At 50.8% G+C, this 18982-nt stretch overlaps 1 protein-coding gene across 1 annotated transcript in view; it reads left to right on the top strand.

Annotated features, from left to right (window-relative positions):
- COL17A1 (collagen type XVII alpha 1 chain) overlaps nucleotides 1-18982 on the top strand; it is a 51389-nt gene that overhangs the window by 10252 nt on the left and 22155 nt on the right. Inside the window, 15 exon segments of the mRNA XM_043597448.1 lie at nucleotides 2355-2402; nucleotides 3526-3561; nucleotides 4678-4725; nucleotides 6395-6538; nucleotides 8639-8797; nucleotides 9396-9467; nucleotides 10611-10682; nucleotides 11457-11525; nucleotides 12928-13089; nucleotides 13465-13545; nucleotides 14868-14912; nucleotides 15858-16052; nucleotides 16690-16911; nucleotides 17232-17261; nucleotides 17612-17638. Coding sequence (XP_043453383.1) covers nucleotides 2355-2402; nucleotides 3526-3561; nucleotides 4678-4725; nucleotides 6395-6538; nucleotides 8639-8797; nucleotides 9396-9467; nucleotides 10611-10682; nucleotides 11457-11525; nucleotides 12928-13089; nucleotides 13465-13545; nucleotides 14868-14912; nucleotides 15858-16052; nucleotides 16690-16911; nucleotides 17232-17261; nucleotides 17612-17638 — 1410 coding nt within the window.

Genomic DNA, 18982 nt, shown 5'->3' with positions numbered 1-18982 from the left:
TGAAATTATTGGCCACCCTTATTTACCTGTTTCTGCCGTGTCTTCACTCTTCTTTCATTTCTTTCACAGACTCATGCTACTTAGAGATTTCATTGATTTACCCACCCCTTAATTCATTCCTTCATTTAGCATTTTATCACGCATCTACCATGTATTTAACACCCTTTGGAATGTTTTAGTGGACGCTCTAGGGGCCAAGGGCAGGCTGCCCCCAAATGGGTCACTTTGGCATGAACAGTATTTTGAGTTAAAAGCAATCAAAACCCAGCAGGTTCAGGAAAAGCTCTTTACCTCCCCCTCAGTTGCTTGCTTGTACCAAGAAGAGAGCTATTAATAGAAACTCCTCTACTTAGGAAATTTACTTACGTAGTAAGGCAATCTTTGTTTTCCAACCATCTCCTCTCACCTTCCTGCTAACGGTCTTTCTCCCCTTTGTATTCTCAAGCCCCTACCCCTCTCCTCAGCTCATATGAGCATCATGTTGCCAGTCTCTGGAATTTCCATGTCTGTGTGGATTCAGAAGCTAAATTTGATTTTTCTCCTGTTAATCTGTCTCATGTCAATTTGCTTCTTGGTCCAGCTAGAAGGATCTTAAAGGGTAGAGGAAATTCTTCCTCCCTCATGATACTGAGATGAATTAGATGTGGATCTTGCTTCAAGTTGCTTGTAGTCTACTGGATAAGCTAAGATGATAAGTTAAAAACTATGATATAAAGTAGAAGGGGATTATGGTTTCCAGCTGAGTCTTCAGGGAAGACTGTGGAGGTAGCATTTGAGATGGGCCTTCATGTGTGATGTGTGACGCCCAGTGGAGAGGTGGGTCGCTCCAGCCTGCAGGGGCCACACACAGGCAGCAGTCAGGGCTCACTAGCAAGCAGGTGCTGACGTGAGGAGAGCTAGAGGGGCTCAGATTCAGGGCTGGCCTATGATGTTTGGATTCTGTTCTGTCACAGTGAGAAGCCCCCGGGATTTTTGAATAAAAAGTCAATCAGCTTTAAGGTCTAGGACTAGAACTCTGGAAGCCATGTGCAGGAAGAATGGGGAGGAAAGAGGCAGAACGTGGTGACAAGTTAGAAGGTGCTCCATGGTCAAGGAAGGGAAAACTTGGCTGGGACTAGGGTGGCAGCATTTGGAATGGAAAAGAGGAGTAGGGGTGAGATGTATTGCAGACGGAATTGATGTTTGACAATTGATTAAGTACTAAGGGAGAGGGGGGAGAAAGAGTCTGAGATTGAAGCGCAGGTGGTTGGGGCCATGGTGGTGCCCGTGATTGAAAGAGGGCAGCCAGGTGGAGGCCCCCATGCTGACGAGCTCGGGGATGTGCCCTGAAGCGGAGCTGCCGCACAGCTCCCGGTGGGGCTACCGAGCAGGGAGAGGGGTGCGCAGGACTTGAGCTCAGGGAGAAGTCGGGCAGGATACCCAGCTTGGCGGCATTTATGAAGAGATGTTAGTTAGTAGAAGATGGAAACCTCAGGAACTGGCCAAGGAAGGGAGCATGAGAGCAGAAAGGGGCAAAGAAAGAGAACATTGGGGATGAAAGGGAACAGAGAGTCAGAAGACACAGGAGGAAGAAGAGTGTGAGCGGCTGGGGAAAGCAGGACCAGGCAGAGACATGGAAGTGGGGCAGGGAGGTGCTCAGTGTCAAGAAGCAGGAGGCGGGAGGAAGACGTTTGGGTCCTGCCTCTCAGGTCACTGCAGTGCTTGGTCATCTGCAGAAGCAGGTTTGGTGGGAAACAGACCAGCCAGGCAGCAAGTGGCTCTGATACTGAATGGAGATGGGTAGTGGTGGTAGAGAAGCAGGATTGAGGGTTTGAGTTCCCCAGTAAGTGAGTTAAGACCCAGAGCTGGTATATGGCAGGGGTGGGGGTGGGGAGCCAAAATCCAGGCCAGGCAAGGTGTCACCACAGCACTTTCTGATGTTAAGCCTTCCTGGGGCCTTGATTATAACAGGGTCCACATTTGGGACTGGCTTCACAAGGTCAGTGACACTGTGGTATTTGTATGACCAGGGACAGGTCACCTGCACCAACACTGGCATAGGGCACACTCTGTCAAGGATGTAAAAACAAAAAAAATGAAAACGTCCTGCTTTCCTTTGTTCTAACCCTTCGCCACGTGAAATAGATCAGCGGTCACAACGAAATGCCTCGGCTGCGTCCTGGAGGTGTGTCCTATTTCCACAGCAAGCCTGCTGTAGAGCACTTGCCGTCCAGGGCGCTGGGCTGGGAGGTTCAGTAGGGGGTGCCCAGTGCACCTTCTCCCCTGGGCAGCTCTGGGAGGGCCGGCCATGTGTGTGCTGAGTGTTTTCTCTGGGAGGACTGGCTCTGTGTGCTGAGTGTTTTCTCCCTCTGCAGGGAGCTCCAGCGGCAACTCTTCTCCGGAGTACCCTCGGAAGGAATTTGGTATGTCCTTTCCTTACTTTCTGAAGAAATGGTCAAATGAGGCACTGGGGAAATGCCTGGAGTCAAATGGATTCTTCTAAAGAAGTTTGACCCCTTGCTTCCTTATCCTGAAGCATCTTAAGGCGACTGACCTCCACATTAACTTGCCGGCATTCGCCATTGCTCCCGATACTACTGAAGCGGCAAGTTATTCACACAGGGCTCAAGCTTGAACAGAGAAGCCCCTAAGGCCAAACAACAATTATAGGATTTTTCCTTCCACACGACACACAGAGACCTCCCAGCAAAGAGGAGCAGGGGGCTGAACTCACAAATGCCAAACATCCCATCACCTCCACCATGATTGGCTGCAAAGGGGCACACTTTATGCCAAGTGAAACCCAAGGATCTGTGTTCATTTGGCCTTAACCTTTTGGTCCATGTTCTTGGATTCTCACTGTGCGTCTGAATTGATATGATGATTGTACAGTGATTATAATTTTATTTGCTTATGGCTGGAAGTCCAAGGCAGTCTCTAACAAAAAGCTAAAGAGAAGATCTGGCCGTTTTTTTTTTTTTTTTTAATATATTTCATCTGTGTAGACAGCCAGCCCTAATGACCTTGCTTCCAAATGATTACCTTAGTTAACACTCTAAGTGTGAGCTAATCTAACATTCATTTAGCTAACACCCTAAATGCATTGGAGCCTTGCAAAACTTTCTCTGCCCTTTGGCTATGTGGCCATCATTTATTAAGCACCCACTGCCAACCCCAGGTGGTTGGGTTCACTGTGGGGCCAGTGATTGAAATAGGGGAGCCAGGTGGAGGCCTCCACGTGGACTGACGTGTTCAGTCATTTCATCCTGAAGCAGAGCTGGTGGCTCAGCTTCCGGGTGGGGGCACCAAGTAGGAACTGGGATGCACAGGACTTGAGCTCAGGGAAGAAGGGCAGGACACTCAGTTTGCAAAGACTTTACAAAGACACATTAGTAGAAACAAAGAGAAAGGTGCCCATCTGGATATAAATGCACACTGAAAACCGTCTCTTCCCCACCCCCACTCAAACAGACCTACTTCCAGGTGAAAATTGTTTAGCATGCCACCTCTTACATATGCTTAAGATTACTTGTCTTTGTTTCTCAGCATCTTCTTCAACCAGAGGAAGGAGCCAAACACGAGGTGAGCTCTGTTGCTGGGTTCATTTCAGTTCATTCACCAAGTTTTTTCTGAGCATCTAACACGGGTGCCCAGCCTTGAGCCAGAAAATATGAGAAGCAGAGAAGAATAAATAAGGCGTGGTTTCTGCGTCTGAGGAGCTTACAGCTTCCTGGGAATCTTTTGCCGGCCCCGTCAGGATGGGAAGGGTAGATTCTGGCGGTGACGTAGCATGCGAGTGGAAGCAAGGCTAAAATCACACGGTAGCCAGCTGGGGAGCAGCTTGTCCTGCTGCGGATTAGCTGATGATGCTGGCGCCACATCTGACTTCACTTGTAGTCTCCTGGCTGACTAACTAGAGCCGCTGTAATTACCGTGATGCATCGAGAAATGAGCAAAAGCCCTTCTTTTTCAAATTATTCCAGGGCACAGAGGGCTGCGTGACAGTTTTGCACTGTCCACGTCTGCCTGTGGAGAAGGCTCTAGGAGGGAAATGTCCTGGGGAAAGCGGCCCCAATGGATCTGGTGAGGGTGGGGAGGAGCGGCGTGTCAGCGCCTTGCTGAAGGCAGGGCTCCTCATGGGCTGGGCTGCTGTAGCTCTCACTGATCAGTCTAGACTTCCCAGGGGCCTTTTTGCATCAGTAACTTGAAAGTTAGGAACATACCAGCTACCAACTTTAGGCTAATAGTTGAAAGATGTCAATGGCCTACCTGAAGCTAACTAATAACGCGAAACCATCCATTTCCTGCCCAAAGGAGGCCCAAGTGGCTAAGTAAATGGTACGGGTTTTAGAAGTCTCTCTCTCTCATGACCCAGAGACCCAGGAGGCAAGACAGCAGCTTGGTTTGGGCAGTTGGGAGACAGGCAGTGGGAAGGGGTTCGGTCAATGCTGATGGTGATGGAGCCTCCCGGCTCAGCCTGTGATTTCATCAGGGCATCCCCAGGCGCTGGGATGTGTACAGTGGGCAGGTTGGGATGTGGGGAGAGGACCTCTCCTTTAAATAGCACTTGTTCTGGGCACACTTAGGCCTCCTGTTCTTAGGACACAGCCCAGAATCTTTTCTGCTGCTCAGAGCTCAGTGTCAGGCACTGTGATCCAAGCTCCTTCATTCACACTTTCTCCATCTCTTCCCTGGCAGAGAGCGAAATCCGAGTTCGACTACAGAGTGCATCCCCATCTACCCGATGTAAGTGGTCGCTGTCTGTCTGAAAATAAAGGATCCAGGAATCCAGGGTCACCAGTGTGTGTGTGTCTCTGTGTGTGTGTGTGTGTGTGTGTGTGTGTGTGTGTGTGTGGTCACTCAATCACAAAACGTCTTGAAGGGCCTTCTGTGAGAGGGACCCTTGGCAAGGTGCTGGGGATGAGGAGCTGAGTAAGTCATGTTCCTTGCTGCTAACAGGGAGATCGTAAACCAACCAACCATGACATCTCAGGGAGCTGAAGGAGCAGGGAGTCAAAGAAGCCTTGTCGGGTCCATGTCCCTTGAAGGGGGACCGAAGGATGGGTCATTTAGGCTCTGTGGGATACGCTGGCATGACACATTTGAGGAACATATGCCCACACGTTGGAGGAATGTTCAGTGTGGCCAAAGGAAAAGGAGAAAGAGAGGACATGATAGAATACTTAAGATTGGAGAAGAGGGGCGCCTGGGTGGCGCAGTGGGTTAAGCGTCCGACTTTAGCCAGGTCACGATCTCGCGGTCCGTGGGTTTGAGCCCCGTGTCGGGCTCTGGGCTGATGGCTCGGAGCCTGGACCCTGTTTCCGATTCTGTGCCTCCCTCTCTCTCTGCCCCTCCCCCGTTCATGCTCTGTCTCTCTCTGTCCCAAAAATAAATAAACGTTGAAAAAAAATTTTAAAAAAAGATTGGAGAAGAGTCAGAAGCAAGTCGAGTGTGAGAATTTGAACTTTATTTCAAATGTCAGGGATTCCCTAGCCTGTCTGTTGACTTTGTTTCACTCCTATTGTTCTTGTTAGAAGTTATTTGACATTTTGAAAAGAGCCCAACCAATAGGGTGAGAGCCAAGTATAAAGAGCAGGAGGAGAAAGAGGCCACTTGGCCCAGGAATCAGAGATTGGGGCTGGTGCAAAGAGCTCAGGGCCCTGTGCCATGGGGTCTGAGGCTATCTCACCAGAGTCCTTCCAGGCTTGGCAGGGCTGAGCCAAAGGATGGAGCTTTCAGGGGAGGGGGTGCCTGGGCAGTCTTCTAGGACACATTGTCTGCAGACCTCTTATGTGCTACCCTCCTATGATGTCTCCTTCCTCTCCTCCTTGCCATGTTGGGAGGCACAGGGAGCTAACACCTCTAGGTGACCTAGCTACAAATAATAGTGGCCAAATGGACCCCAAACCCACACGAAAGCAGCATAATGTTTAGGAGTTATGAGCCACAAATTCCTTTTGACACTCCAGAGCATACAAGGTCAGGCACTTGACATTCAGCGTGTCCTGGTGGGGGATGAGACCACTGTTGAATCATTTGTTTCAAGAGATCTGGTTCTTTCACTGCCCTGTGTGTAAATCTCCCAGCCCCCTGATCTAGGACGACCAGGTCTTCCAGCCACAGAATTATCCCTGTGCTGTCTGATGAGGTCTAATTAGGAAATACATACTGAGGACCTCCCTGCGGAGGCCCTGTATTTATAAGGCCATTAATATTACAAAGTGCCAAGTTGATAGATGCTATAAATTGACAAAATGCAAAAATTACAAGGCTGACCAAAAATGTCCCAGCGTGTGAAGCAAATGTCATTCCCCCCACCCCCGCCTCCTTCAGAATGCCATATATGTTTTTCCACTGCAGCTGGACTCAGGAAAGAATCCTGGGCCTATTGGAAAATTGGGGGTTTATTTTACAGGGACAGAATTGGATGATGTTAAGCGTTTGCTCAAGGGGAGTCGATCTGCAAGCGTGAGCCCCACCCGAAATTGCTCCAATACACTCCCCATCCCCAAGAAAGGCACGGTGGAGACCAAAATGGTGACGGCAAGCTCCCAGTCAGGTAAGCCCCGGGGCTCCAGCTTCCATGGAGGGAAGGGAACGAGGTGGCAGAGTTGTCATGGCCCCGGAATTCGCCGTGCCCCGACAGGCCTCCAAGGTCGTGGCAGGGACTTCACAGAGTACTTACCAAGAATCTGCTCTTCATGCTGTGTGAGCATGTGGGCTGCGCCCTGTCTGGTCCACCATCCCACGAGCGTGTAGTCGGGCTCTCAATCCCAGAGACTCTCTCCCAGGACATTCTTGACATCTTTTGGGAATGTGTTGGCCAGGTTCCCCGAGTGAAGAATAGTGGGGACAACTGTATTTTCATTCATTTATTCAGTGAATATTTATTATGTGCTTCCTCTGTGCCAAGTAGCGGGCACTGAGGAGAAGCAAGGAACAGGAAAGACACGGCCACTCGTGGAGGTGAGGGCCTCTGGGGAAGTCAAACAGATAACCAGGGGGTCATAGTCAAGTATGATGGACATTGTTGAGCACTCCTGGATCACATGCCTACCAAGTGCAAGGTGGGTTCTGTGAGAGGCAGAAAGATGAATAAGCAGATCCTTGGACAGAGAGGAGGAGTGAAGCCAGTTCTGCTATGTTGTGAAGCTTTCTGTCCCTTACTCCTGAAAAAAAAAAAAACAAACAATAACAAAACATAACAACAACCCTTGAGATTGTGATATTTTTCTTATTTTTAAATATAAAACCAAACCTCAGGGCAGGTTTTATGACTTGCATGGCTAGTTCCCCCTTGTATAGTGAAGAGGCAGAATTGGCTTCAGATTTGAAGAAACACCAAAGTCCCCTCTCTTGGGGGCATAGTGCCCCTTGGGTCTGGTTGGCACATAGGAAGGTTTAAGGAGAGTTTAACCAGAGAAGCTGCCCTCCGTGCGGGATGGTCTCGGACCAGGGGCTTTGCTATCTGCACCTGCCTCATGCCTGGAATTCTGTGTGGGATTTGTGGCCCCCTGGCACCAGTGGTGGAATCAGCAACCGATGGATGTCCCAGTGGAGGGGACAGCACACCAGGAGGTGGGGAGGGGGTCTTGGAAAAATGGGCAGACCCCAGAGCAAAACTGACCTACTTCAGATTTCACCAGGAGTCAGCAAGAATTTTTTTTTCTCTTCAAATTTTTATTTAAATTTGAGTTAACATACAGTGCATTATTGGTTTCAGGAGTAGATTTCAGTGATCCATAGCTTACATACAATACCCAGTGCTCATCACAAGTGCCCTCCTTAATTGCCATGCCTATCTAGCCCACTTTCCTCCATCGACTCTTGGTTTGATCTCTATTGCTATGAATCTCTTATGGTTTGTTTCCCTTTCCCCCTAACCCCATATGTTCATCAATTTTGTTCCTTAAATTCCACATATGAGTGAAATCATACGGTATTTGCCTTCCTCTGACTTATTTCACTTAGCAAAAATGTTGTTGCAAATGGCAAGATTTCATTCTTTTTTTTATGGCTGAGTAATATTCTGTTGTATATATACACCACTTCTTTATCCAATCATCAATTGATGGACACTTGGGCTGCTTCCATAATTTGGCTGTTGTAGATAATGGTGCTATAAACATCGAGGTGCAGGTATCCCTTTGAATTAGTATTTTTGTATTCCTTGGGTAAATACCTAGTAGTGCAATTGTTGGGTTGGAGGGCAGTTCTATTTTCAACTTTGTGAGGAATCTGCAAACTGTTTTCCAGGGTGGCTGCACCAGTTGGCCTTCCCACCAACAGTGCAAGAGGGTTCCCTTTGTCCACATCCTTGCCGACACCTGTTGTTTCCTGTGTTGTTCATTTTAGCCATTCTGACAGGTGTGCGGTGTATCTCATTATAGTTTTGATTCGTATTTCCCTGATGATGAGTGATGTTGAGCATCTTTTCATGTGTCTGTTAGCCACAACAAGAATTTTTTAATACAAGAGATCAAGTTTTCACCAGCTCCGAAGTTTCAGATGAAAGTGGACTGACCAACTTCCCTGGACTGAGGGAGGTCCCGGGACATGGGACCTTCAGGGCTAAACCCGAGAATGTGCCGGCACACCGATCTGACTGGGTGCTGCTTTTGTCTCTCACTGGGGTGTGGGTGTGCCTGTCTGTTTCCAGTGTCCGGCACCTATGATACAACCATCTTGGACGCCAACCTTCCCTCCCATATGTGGTCTTCCACCTTGCCGGCGGGGTCCTCCATGGGGACCTATCACAACAATGTGACCACCCAGAGCTCATCCCTCCTCAACACCAATGCCTATTCTGCAGGATCGGGTACGTGGTACAGTGCACTTCCCCTCCCACCCCTGAACCCTTTGCAATTTTACCTGGAGCTGAATGACCCTTCTGCTGTTTACCTTCCCCGGAGGCTTTCTCTAGGGGTCTTCTGTGACCTAGCATCCCAAGATTTTCCCATTGAAACCCCAGCTCAATTCAGTCTCTAAGGTGTTTCTTTTGGTGGGTCCCCCATAAAAAGGACTATATAGCACAGTGTATCAGGGAAAAAAATGTAATGGGAAAGAACATGAAAATGTGTATAGGGAACCTAGTTTCGTTCCACATGGATTAACTGTGACCTTGAGAAAGTTGGTTAACTTCTCTGGGCTTCAAATGCCTTTTCTGCAAAAGGGTGACCCAGGGTCCACGCAAGGCCTGACCACCTTATGACCATTCCTTGGCTATGACTCAAGGCACACTATGGACAATTTGGTCCTTGGCTGCAAGGCAAGAGCCCAAGATTTCCCTAAAACCAGAAATGTAACAAAATAGAAAAATTTAATCCTAGCACTTCTTCTGGTGCCTCTGTGGTTTCCCCTGCTCTGGGCTGGAGGTCCTGCTCACCAGCCTTCCTCCTCCTCCTCCTCCCCTGCAGTCTTTGGAGTCCCAAACAACATGGCATCCTGCTCTCCCACACTGCACCCCGGGGTCAGCACCTGCTCCTCAGGTCAGTGCTTGCCAGCTTGCGTCGCCCTTTTTAGCATGTTTGCTTTACAAGTTAGTGATGCTCCCTACTGCTGAGGAAAACAGAGGGGTTTCCACAGAAGATGTTCTTTCTGTCCATGAACGTGAAGACTTTCCTCATTGCACACGGGATGCAGAAACAGGGCCGAAGGGGTGCCTGCCCTCAGTCCTAGGTGGAGATCAGCCCCCAAGGACAAGGCCTGAGGGAGGGTGCTTGGGGTGTCCAGAACCTACTTGTTCTGTTCTGGTCTCTTTCTTTTCTGTGAGCGGTGGAGAAATGGAAGTAAAGGGGCAGAGTCGGAACTGTGGACATTTTCAGGTGCAAAGTACTCTTATGTTAGAAGGATATTACTTTATTTTTTTAATGTTTATTTTATTTTATCTTGAGAGAGAGGAAGACAGAGCAAGGGAGGGGCAGAGAGAGAAAAGAAAAAGTATCCCTAGCAGGCTCCCCACTGTCAGCCCAGAGCCCTACACGGGGCTCTATCCCACGACCCTCAGATCATGACCTGACCTGAAATCAAGAGTTGGATGCCCAACAGACTGAGCCACCCAGGTGCTCCTGAAGGATCTTACTTTAGATCTTTTTATAAACACTGTCGTTCACTGGGGGCTCAGTCTCACTGCCTGGCTTCCAGTGCAAACATATGACCATTTTCTTAATGTTTTATTTATTTTTGACAGCACGAACAGGGGAGGGGCAGAGAGAGAGAGAGAGAGGCAGAGAGAGAATCCCAAGTAGGCTCTGCCCCTCTCAGCGCAGAGCCCAATGCTGAGCTAAAATCCGGAGTTGGATGCTTAACCAACCAGGCCACCCGGGCTCCCCACCCCTGGGATATTTTTAAATACAGTGGCATCTGTCAGACCCTGTGCAGATTACTGTTATTCAGCTATGTGGCCCTAACTACCCATATATGAAACTGCTGGTAGCTTTTGGCCAGTAGTGAGGGGTGGGGCCTGAAGAGCTCACCGTGTCACTGAGAATGTGAGAACTGAGAAATCTGGGGAATCTCTGGCCTGTGCCAAGATCTTTATCATGGAAGTGCTTTGGGGTGCTCCAAGGGCTGCCTCAAGCTAAGGGGCCCCCTCTCCACCTGCGCTCACCCACCCTCCATTCCTCTCCCAGTGTTTGGCATGCAGAACAACCTGGCCCCCAGCTCGTCCACCCTGTCCCATGGCGTGGCCACCACCTCCACAGGTCAGTAGCCAAGGTTTGGAGCTTAGGGTCTGGGAAGTAACGCCTTGTTGCAGCTGTAACTCACAATATCCCTTTCCAGTAACTGAATCAGAGGGACCAGATTTCCCTAAAAACCAATCAACCTTTCCCAACAAAGAAACAGCCCCCCCCCCCCCACCTCCCAACCTAAAGATGTCAACTTCGATCGTTTGCTGGCTCGGATGTGAGGGAAACCACAGGGGAGCCCTTGCTGTGGAGTGTCATCTGTATACCCCTGTGTCTCACTGCCGTTCCTATTGGTCCCCTGTCACTGTACCTCGATCATCTAGCTGATTTTATGGTGTACCCCTGTGCAAACCCGGGGAGGTGGAACAGGAGAGGGGTGAACCTTAGCCTTTGCCCTCAGCTTGTTTATGGTTTACTTGGAGTAGAAAGTCTAATGCACGTGAAACAACCAGGTGTCCTATATGACAACATGAATCCTGTTGTGCAGAGCAGGTGTTAGGAGTTCTGAAGGGAAGGAGTCTTAGGAGAACTTCAGGGAGGAGGTGGAATTTTGGAACAATCCTAAAAGAATGAGGATTAGACCAAAGAAAGTGTCATCTAAACTCATTGCCGCCCCTGTGGCTGGAGACAGTTGCCTTTGTTGTTATAATTCATTTTATTTAGTCGCCACTAAGCTCTTCCTGTCACCTGGGGAGCCTGCCCCCTGCTGGGACTGTTCAGGCTATTCTAGGCTTTGTGGAGCCACTCTCCCACACTGGCCCTGCTGACTCAGTGGTTCCTTTCTTGTAGCATATGGTGTGAAGAAAAACCTGCCCCAGGGCCCTGCCGCTGTGAGCTCAGGCGTGTCCACCTCTGCAGGTGAGTGCTACTGCCAGCTGCCGATGGCAACCACGTGTGGGGGACAAGTGCTCTGCAGTGACACGTGGCATATGGGAGGGGGAGGTATAACCTATTGGTGGTCTGAGGTCTGCAAATACGACTCACCCCAAAGGCTTCCTGGTTCCCATGACAGAGCAGAGATAAGTGTGCCCCTGGCCTTACCTTGGCCTTCAAGGGCCAAGGGGTGGGGCAGGGAGTTTAGGGTCAGGTATTCATACCCCAGTCCCCACTGTTGTCTGGAAGCCCCTGGCCTGCTCCTGTTACGTGTCACCCATTGCAAGAACCTGGGAGCCCCTCAGAAGCTGCCACCCCAACCACACACTCTTCCTTCCTTCCTTCCTTCCTTCCTTCCTTCCTTCCTTCCTTCCTTCCTTCCTTCGTCTGTCTTTCTTCCTTTGTCTGTCTTTCTTCCTTTGTCTTTCTTTCTTTCTTTCTTTCTTTCTTTCTTTCTTTCTTTCTTTCTTTTTTTCTTTCTTTCTTTCTTTTCCTTTCCTTTCCTTTCCTTTCCTTTCCTTTCCTTTCCTTTCCTTTCCTTTCCCTTTCTTTCTTGGCTCCATGCCCAGTGTGGGGCTCAAACTCATAACCCTGAGGTCAGTAGTCACATGCTCTGTCAACTAAGCCAGCCAGGTGCCCCACACCATACACACTTTCAATAGGATCTTTATCAACTTGGGCTCTCCTCACCCAGTGGGTTATTTCTTCCATTGCTGTGATCCTGTTGTTCCCTTCCATTCAACAATTCATTGATTCAGAAAAGATTTACTGAGGACCTGCTCTGTATGAGACAGATGCTATTCTAAGTGCTCGGAGTATGAACGTGAACAAGACAGACTAGACTCCTGCCTTCGCCAGGCTGACCATTGCAGCTGGAGAGGAGGCAGATGGACAAATAGACAAATGACAGGAAACGATGACAGAAAATCATACCTACTTAGAAGAAATAGATGAGGTAGCAGAGATGGGGCAGGGGTTCATGTTAGACCGGCTGGTCAGGAAAAGTGCCTCCAGGATGGTAACACTTGAGACTGAGGGATAGAAATGAACCCACCACATCAGTTAAAAAAGGGCATGACTGACAAGGGGACTTTGACCCTTTGGCTAAAGATCCTGTAGCGTCCAGGTGAGGGGACAGTACCGTAGGCCAGCCACCTGGTGCTTCCCACATTGACCCACTCCTGGTGGCCAGGCTCAGACAGGCAGGGGAGGGTGGCTTTGTTCCCCAGGATGCTTCTTAGTAAACACTGTCAGCAAGAGCAGGAGACCCTCAGATGCAGCCGCTGATCTCTCTCTTTCCCTCCCCCCGCCTTTCTTCCTTTTTCTTGTTCTGGTCATTTCTTCCCTCTCCCTTGTCCTTCTCCTTGCCTGCTCCTTTCCTCCCCAGCCTCCACCACAAACGTCCAGAATGATGAACTCTTGCACAAGGACTGTAAATTCCTGATCCTGGAGAAAGACAACACACCAGCCAAGAAGGAGATGGAGCTGCTGATCATGACCAAAGACAGTGGGAAGGTCTTTACTGCCTCCCCGGCCACCATCGCCGCAAGTACGAGGGAGCCCATGCCATGCAGGTTTCAGGAGAGAGGCAGATGGTATAGGAGACAGAATGTCCTAGCAAGGTGGATTGAGACATTTTAATAAGAAAACCAGAGTTGCCCCATTCAAATGAAATTTACCTGCCTGAATAGGGTGCTCCAGGGTCTGCCTTGAATGTAGATAAACATTCAGGAACATTCTGGCAAAACACACCCAGAGAGGTCTTTGGGCAATGGGAAGTCTCCTAACCACAAGCACAGATCCGGGAGATTGACTCAGGGAAGCTGAGCTCTCTTCCTACTGGGGTATCCAAGCAGGAGAGGCCCTGGGGCAGAGTGGGGAGTGAGGATGGAGTATCCTGGGTGATCATAGGTTGTATGCACAGCTTCTTTTTCAGACGACACCCTGAAAAAAGAAAAGCAAGCTGCCTACACTGCTGACACCTGTCTGATATCAGACGCTAATGGTAAGAGGAAATCCGGTCACTGTTCCCTTGACTTTAGTCTATCTGCATGTTATTTATTCATCTTCTGAGACCTGGCTACTCAAAGTTGGGTCTCTAGACCTGCAGTATCGGCCCCACCTGGGAGCGTGTTAGAAATGAAGGCTGCCAGGCCCTGGCCCAGACCTGCTGAGTCAGAGGCTGTGTTTTAACCAGCTCTGCAGCTGTCTCCTATGCATGTTAGTGCAGCAGAAGCCTTCCCATGGCGCGCCTGCTGTCTACAGTGGGTTTTTTTCCTTCTGTTCCATAATTTCCAGAGCTACTAGAAAACGCTTTGCAAAGCACTTGCTACACTTATTTCTTTCCTTCCCAAATATTTGGATTCTCTCCCAGATAACTGCATTTCTTCACATGCTCAAGGTCCTGTGTACTCTTTCCAGATCACTGATTTCTCTTCCTTTACTGACCTCCCTGAAAAGTTGGGTCTTAGAACATCTTTTCAAAATGCAGATGAAATCCCTTATGATCTTCACCAGGCCCGACTCTGAGGAAGTACCTACTTTGAAGACTTACATTTTAGGGGTGGAGGTGGGGCTATGGAACCAAAAGACCCTTTATAGAATCTGATGAAAGGTGTAAACAGTTTTCTCAGAGAATTCCTTCCGTGCCCACAAACACTCAGTGGTCAAATAGCATCAGGGACTGGTGAACTAGCCCTCTGCCCCTCCACCCCTGGTGAGGAACATAAAGTCCTTTAACCAAGAAATCGAGAGTCATTTCTCATAAACATATTTATCGTTGAGTGCAAATGTCACCCCTAACATGGAACTCCAAAAATGTCTTGGGCTTGAAAGGTTTAGGTCACAAGAGAGTTAAGATCCTGCTTTTCACCCACCATTAATTGCTGGCCCAGCCATGTCTTCATTGATATAATGGTCGCAAATATCACATCAGCGAGGACTGAGTCCATGAGCGTTCCCATACGGTGCTATTCCTCAAGGTGCTTGGATGGCGCATGTACCTCAAGTCTTGCCCAAAGTCAACTCACAGGCTGTCCTGTGGTTCCGCAGCTTAAAAGCTCAGGTCAGGGGTGCCTGGGTGGCTCAGTTGGTTAAATGTCCGACTTCAGCTCAGGTCATGATCTCACGGTTCATGAGTTCAAGCCCCGCATCAGGCTCTGTGCTGACGGCTCAGAGCCTGGCGCCTGCTTCAGATTCTGTGTCTCCTCCTCTCTCTACCCCTCCCCTGCTCGTGCTCTCTCTCTCTGTCTCTCAAAAAATGAGTAAATGTTAACAAAAATTTAAAAGCTCAGATCAAAACCTGTGTTCTTGGTGTTTGCCTTCCAGGGGACGTGAAGACTGTGTCCACAAAGGGCAAGGTCACCTCCGCAGGTAGGTAGCCACAGCAGATCCTGCAGTGACAGGAGCTGAGAGGGCTGGTTGTGATGAACAGATGACCACCCCCTCACCTGGAACCAGGGCACACATGAGCCCTGCACCTCTAAAGCGTTTCCCTGAAGACCTGAGGAGGCAGGGTGGAGGGCAGTGGAGGGGGCTGGCAGGGGGCTGGGGCAGGGCTGCAGAAGGGTCCAGGGTCCAGGGTCTCCCAATACAGAGGAGCCACTGCTGCGTCTTCCAGAGCCCCCTGCCTGGGCTTCAGGGTGCTTCTAAGACCACGCACATCTCTAGCCCTTTAGACTTTTCTCACTTGCTTACACAGTCTTGTGAGGGAAACAGACCAAGGGTTATCAGTCTGTTTTAGACACTAAAAATCCTTTTCACTAAAAAAAAGAAGCAGCAGCAGCAGCAGCAGCTTCCCAGCCATCCCTTAAGTGCTGAGTGTAATTTCGGGCACTGCAGGGATTACACAGGAGCTGAGGGGCCCAACGGAATGCAGGTGTGCAGGGAGATGGGAACGCTTTGGGTTTGGCCATAACCAAATTCAGGAAGTTGTAGCAAAATCCATGCTCATCATCAAGATTTTTAAACTGAGTGCTTTGGGCTGCATCCTCTGCTAATGCCCATACCTGCCTTACCTCCTTTCATCAGCAAGCATTCTATGAAGTGGGGAATCTTTTAACCCCACTTTATGAGAAAGGCAACAGGTGAAGGGACCTCCACTGGGTCATACACCTCTAGCCCAGGCTTGTCCCATGTGTGCTCTTCCCCAGCTGTGGCCCTGTGTGTGTTCCAGGAGCCAGCCTTGCCCGCCTTGGAGCTGCCAGCCCCGGCTAGCATTCACTCAGGCCCCCAGGAAGTCACCGAAAACCCCAGAATTTGGAGGGAAGAGGGCAGGAGCCTACTGCATTCCCCTTACCCCTCCTTTGTCTTCCACAGATGTTCACAGCTACAATCACCGCGGGGGCAGCGGTAGAGGTGGAGGTGGTGGCAAAGGTGGCGGAGGGGGCCCATGGGGGGCGGCGCCGGCCTGGTGCCCCTGTGGCTCCTGCTGCAGCTGGTGGAAGTGGCTGCTGGGCCTGCTGCTCACCTGGCTGCTGCTCCTGGGGCTGCTGTTCGGCCTCATTGCTCTGGGTACGTGAGGACAGTGGCAGGACACCAGGCCTCACTGCCCATCTGGAGGGGCAGTGAGTGTCCTGCGTGTCAGAGATCCAGGGGCCGGAGGCAATCGGGGAGGACCCCTCATTACTGCAGGTGGGGAGCCAGGCTCCAGGTACTCGGTCCGGGTCCCACAGCTACTCAGTGGCAGGACTGGAGGCACTCGGTCCAGGTCCCATGGCCACTTGGTGGCAGAACTGGGGTTCTGGTGTGGCTCCCAGCCCAGGGCCCTCCGTCCCTGTGACAGCCTACTACGCATTTGGCTGCCTGTAATCATCAGGCCGTGCGTGCTCAGGGCCTTTTTGATTTTCACCTTTTCCAAGCACCCCTATGGGTCTCTGTCGGCTCTCGCAGCAGCCCCCAGGGAGGATGGGGGACTGCTCTGTGGCCTCCTCCTGTGAGAAGAGTCCCAGGCCCGGTTTCTTCAGGGCGTGGTTACCATTTTGAGCAGCTGCCCCCACTGGTGGTCACGACACGTGGTCTCTGTACAGATTCCGGCCAAAGGTCCCCAGAGCCCCACATCAGGCCCACCTCGGGGTGTGCTGCAGGCTGGGAGGGTGCTGCCGGCTGGGAGGCCCCGCCTGGCTGACCAGCCTCTGTCCGCCTGTCTCAGCGGAGGAGGTGAGGGCACTGAAGGCACGGGTGGCCGAGCTGGAGCAGAGCCGGAGCGGGGTGCTGCTCTACGACGAGAAGGTGGAGCGGAGCAACAAGGACTGGCTGCAGGGCGCTGTGCCCGGCGTCGGGGCTGACCTGGGGAAACTGGGGCTTGATGGCCACGGGCAGGAGGCGCTCTGGCTGTTCGTGAAGGGCAAGCTGATGGCGGAACAAGAGAGCGGTGAGTACAGTGCAGGGCAGGGCGAAGGCCTTCTGGGCTCCTGTGCTCCCTCCGTCCTGTGAGGGATCCTGGGAGGGAGGACCAGCATTGTGATCCCATCTGACTGCTGGGAAAACTGAGGTCTGTGAAGGAGAATTGCCCAAGATCACACAACTACCACCCCTTGGAATCTGGTTCCTCGTCCCAGCTTCTGTGTCTTCCCCCAGACCGCGGTGCCCCCCCCACCCCGTCGTGTGTATGCACACGTGTGTGTGTGTGTGTGTGTGTGTGACACACATGTACAAGCTGTGCAGCTAACTCCATGTTACCTTCTCTCGTAGGAAATCTCCGAGGAAGCCCCGGCCCTAAAGGTATTGGGGTGGACTGAGCCCTCACACTGCTCTCATTCCTGCCTGTGGAACAGGTTTTCTGGGTGGAAATTTTCCAAATTGAAGGATGAGCAGTAGAAAGATCTTAAGGTGTCTGTCGGGAGGGTTGAGAGTTGACTTTACAGTCAGGATATCTTAGAACAAGAGGGGACCTTGGGCATCACTGAAGAGAGGCCCAGCCACGTGCCCCAGTGACGTGGTTGGAGACTGAAGGGCACCAAGCTGCGTGCCCGCCCACACCGCAGTGACGTTTGTGGGTCCGAAAACACCAGGAGAGAGTGGCTCTTGGGTTCTTACCCCACCTCATAGTTTTCGTGTGTTTCTGATTTTAGGTGACATGGGAAGTCAAGGACCTAAAGGTAAATCAAATGTGGAGATTTTAACCTAAAGTATCAGTAAGGGCTGGTTTAAAATGAGCAGCCTGTGTCTGATTCCCCCACACCCAGTCTTCCGGGCCAGCTCCCCTCCATGTAGGACTTGCAGACCCTTGGGCTTTTGAGGTCAGAGGGCTTAGTGACAGAGCAGGGCTCTATGTCTCTGGGACAGCACTGTCCCTTGTCCCTTCTCAGGGTTCTAGGGACTTCCCGGACAAGGACAAGGGATCTGCATCAAGGATCTGCATCTCCCTCAGCAACAAAGGGCAGCCTGAGGACCTGCTACTCTACACAATCCTTGGGGGGATTTCTAGAAATAGATTCCTGGGTCCTGCCAGGAATCAGATCCTCTGGGACTGGATCCTCCTCCCCCTAGGTTAATTCTGATGAACCAGGTCAGGAACCACCATTGCAGCTGAGGAGCCTGCTGCCAGGAGTCTTAGGAGGGGGGGGTTCCTGGGGGGGGACTCCAGTTGGGGTAGTGCCACCTACCTGCGGGGGTGGGCAGTCTGGCAGGGAGACAGGACATATACACAGGAAAAGGTGCCCCACGGTGTTAGTTGAGGAACAATCATGTGCTAACTTGTGTGACACTCATTGATATGCTGTAGGAAATTGATCTCTTTCCTTAGAAAAGTGGTTTGACAGTCAGTGGGACAGGCCCACGGGTGGAAGAGGTTTCCAATCCCAATGACCACAGCAGCACCCCTTGTTCTAGCTGAGGGGGGTTCTCAAATTCCGTGGGTAGGAGCGTTGCCAGAAGACTCTGGGCCCCACTCCCAGAGCCTCTGATTCGGCAGATGTGGGGCCTGGAGTCTAGGGTCTTGATCGCCCCAGGTGGTTCTGAGGCTGGTGGTGCAGAGTCCATGCTGAGAGCCACGGTTCAAGAGACAGAGTCGTCCCTCTGTCCCCACCTTTACCTCCCTTCCCGAGAGATCTCAGTGCAGGAATTGGGGGTTCGTCTGCTTGATGGCCATCCACTTCTCTTGGGGATTCCCTGCCCCCCCCCCACCCCAGCCTGGGTAACTACATCAGCCCCCTTCCCCAAGGCTCCAGCTTGCAGGCCACACACCCCTCCTGACCACAATGGTGAGGAGGACCGTTGGTCCTGGAGTCCCTGACTCCGTGCTTGCCATAAAATACAAGACGTTAAATTTGAATTGCAGATAAATAATTTTTCACTGTAAGTGTGTCCCAAATATCACATTAAACATACTTACCTTAGAAATTTACTCAGTATTTATCTGCAGTGCAAACTGAACTAAGCATCCCATATAATTACTAAATGTGGCAATCCTATGTTCTCCCAGTGGTTCCTTTAGGCAACAG

The sequence above is a fragment of the Prionailurus bengalensis genome, chromosome D2 (genome assembly GCF_016509475.1).
Source record: "Prionailurus bengalensis isolate Pbe53 chromosome D2, Fcat_Pben_1.1_paternal_pri, whole genome shotgun sequence".
Taxonomy (NCBI): domain Eukaryota; kingdom Metazoa; phylum Chordata; class Mammalia; order Carnivora; family Felidae; genus Prionailurus; species Prionailurus bengalensis.
Note: the sequence above shows the minus strand (reverse complement) of the source record. Positions and strands in the feature narration are given on the sequence as shown.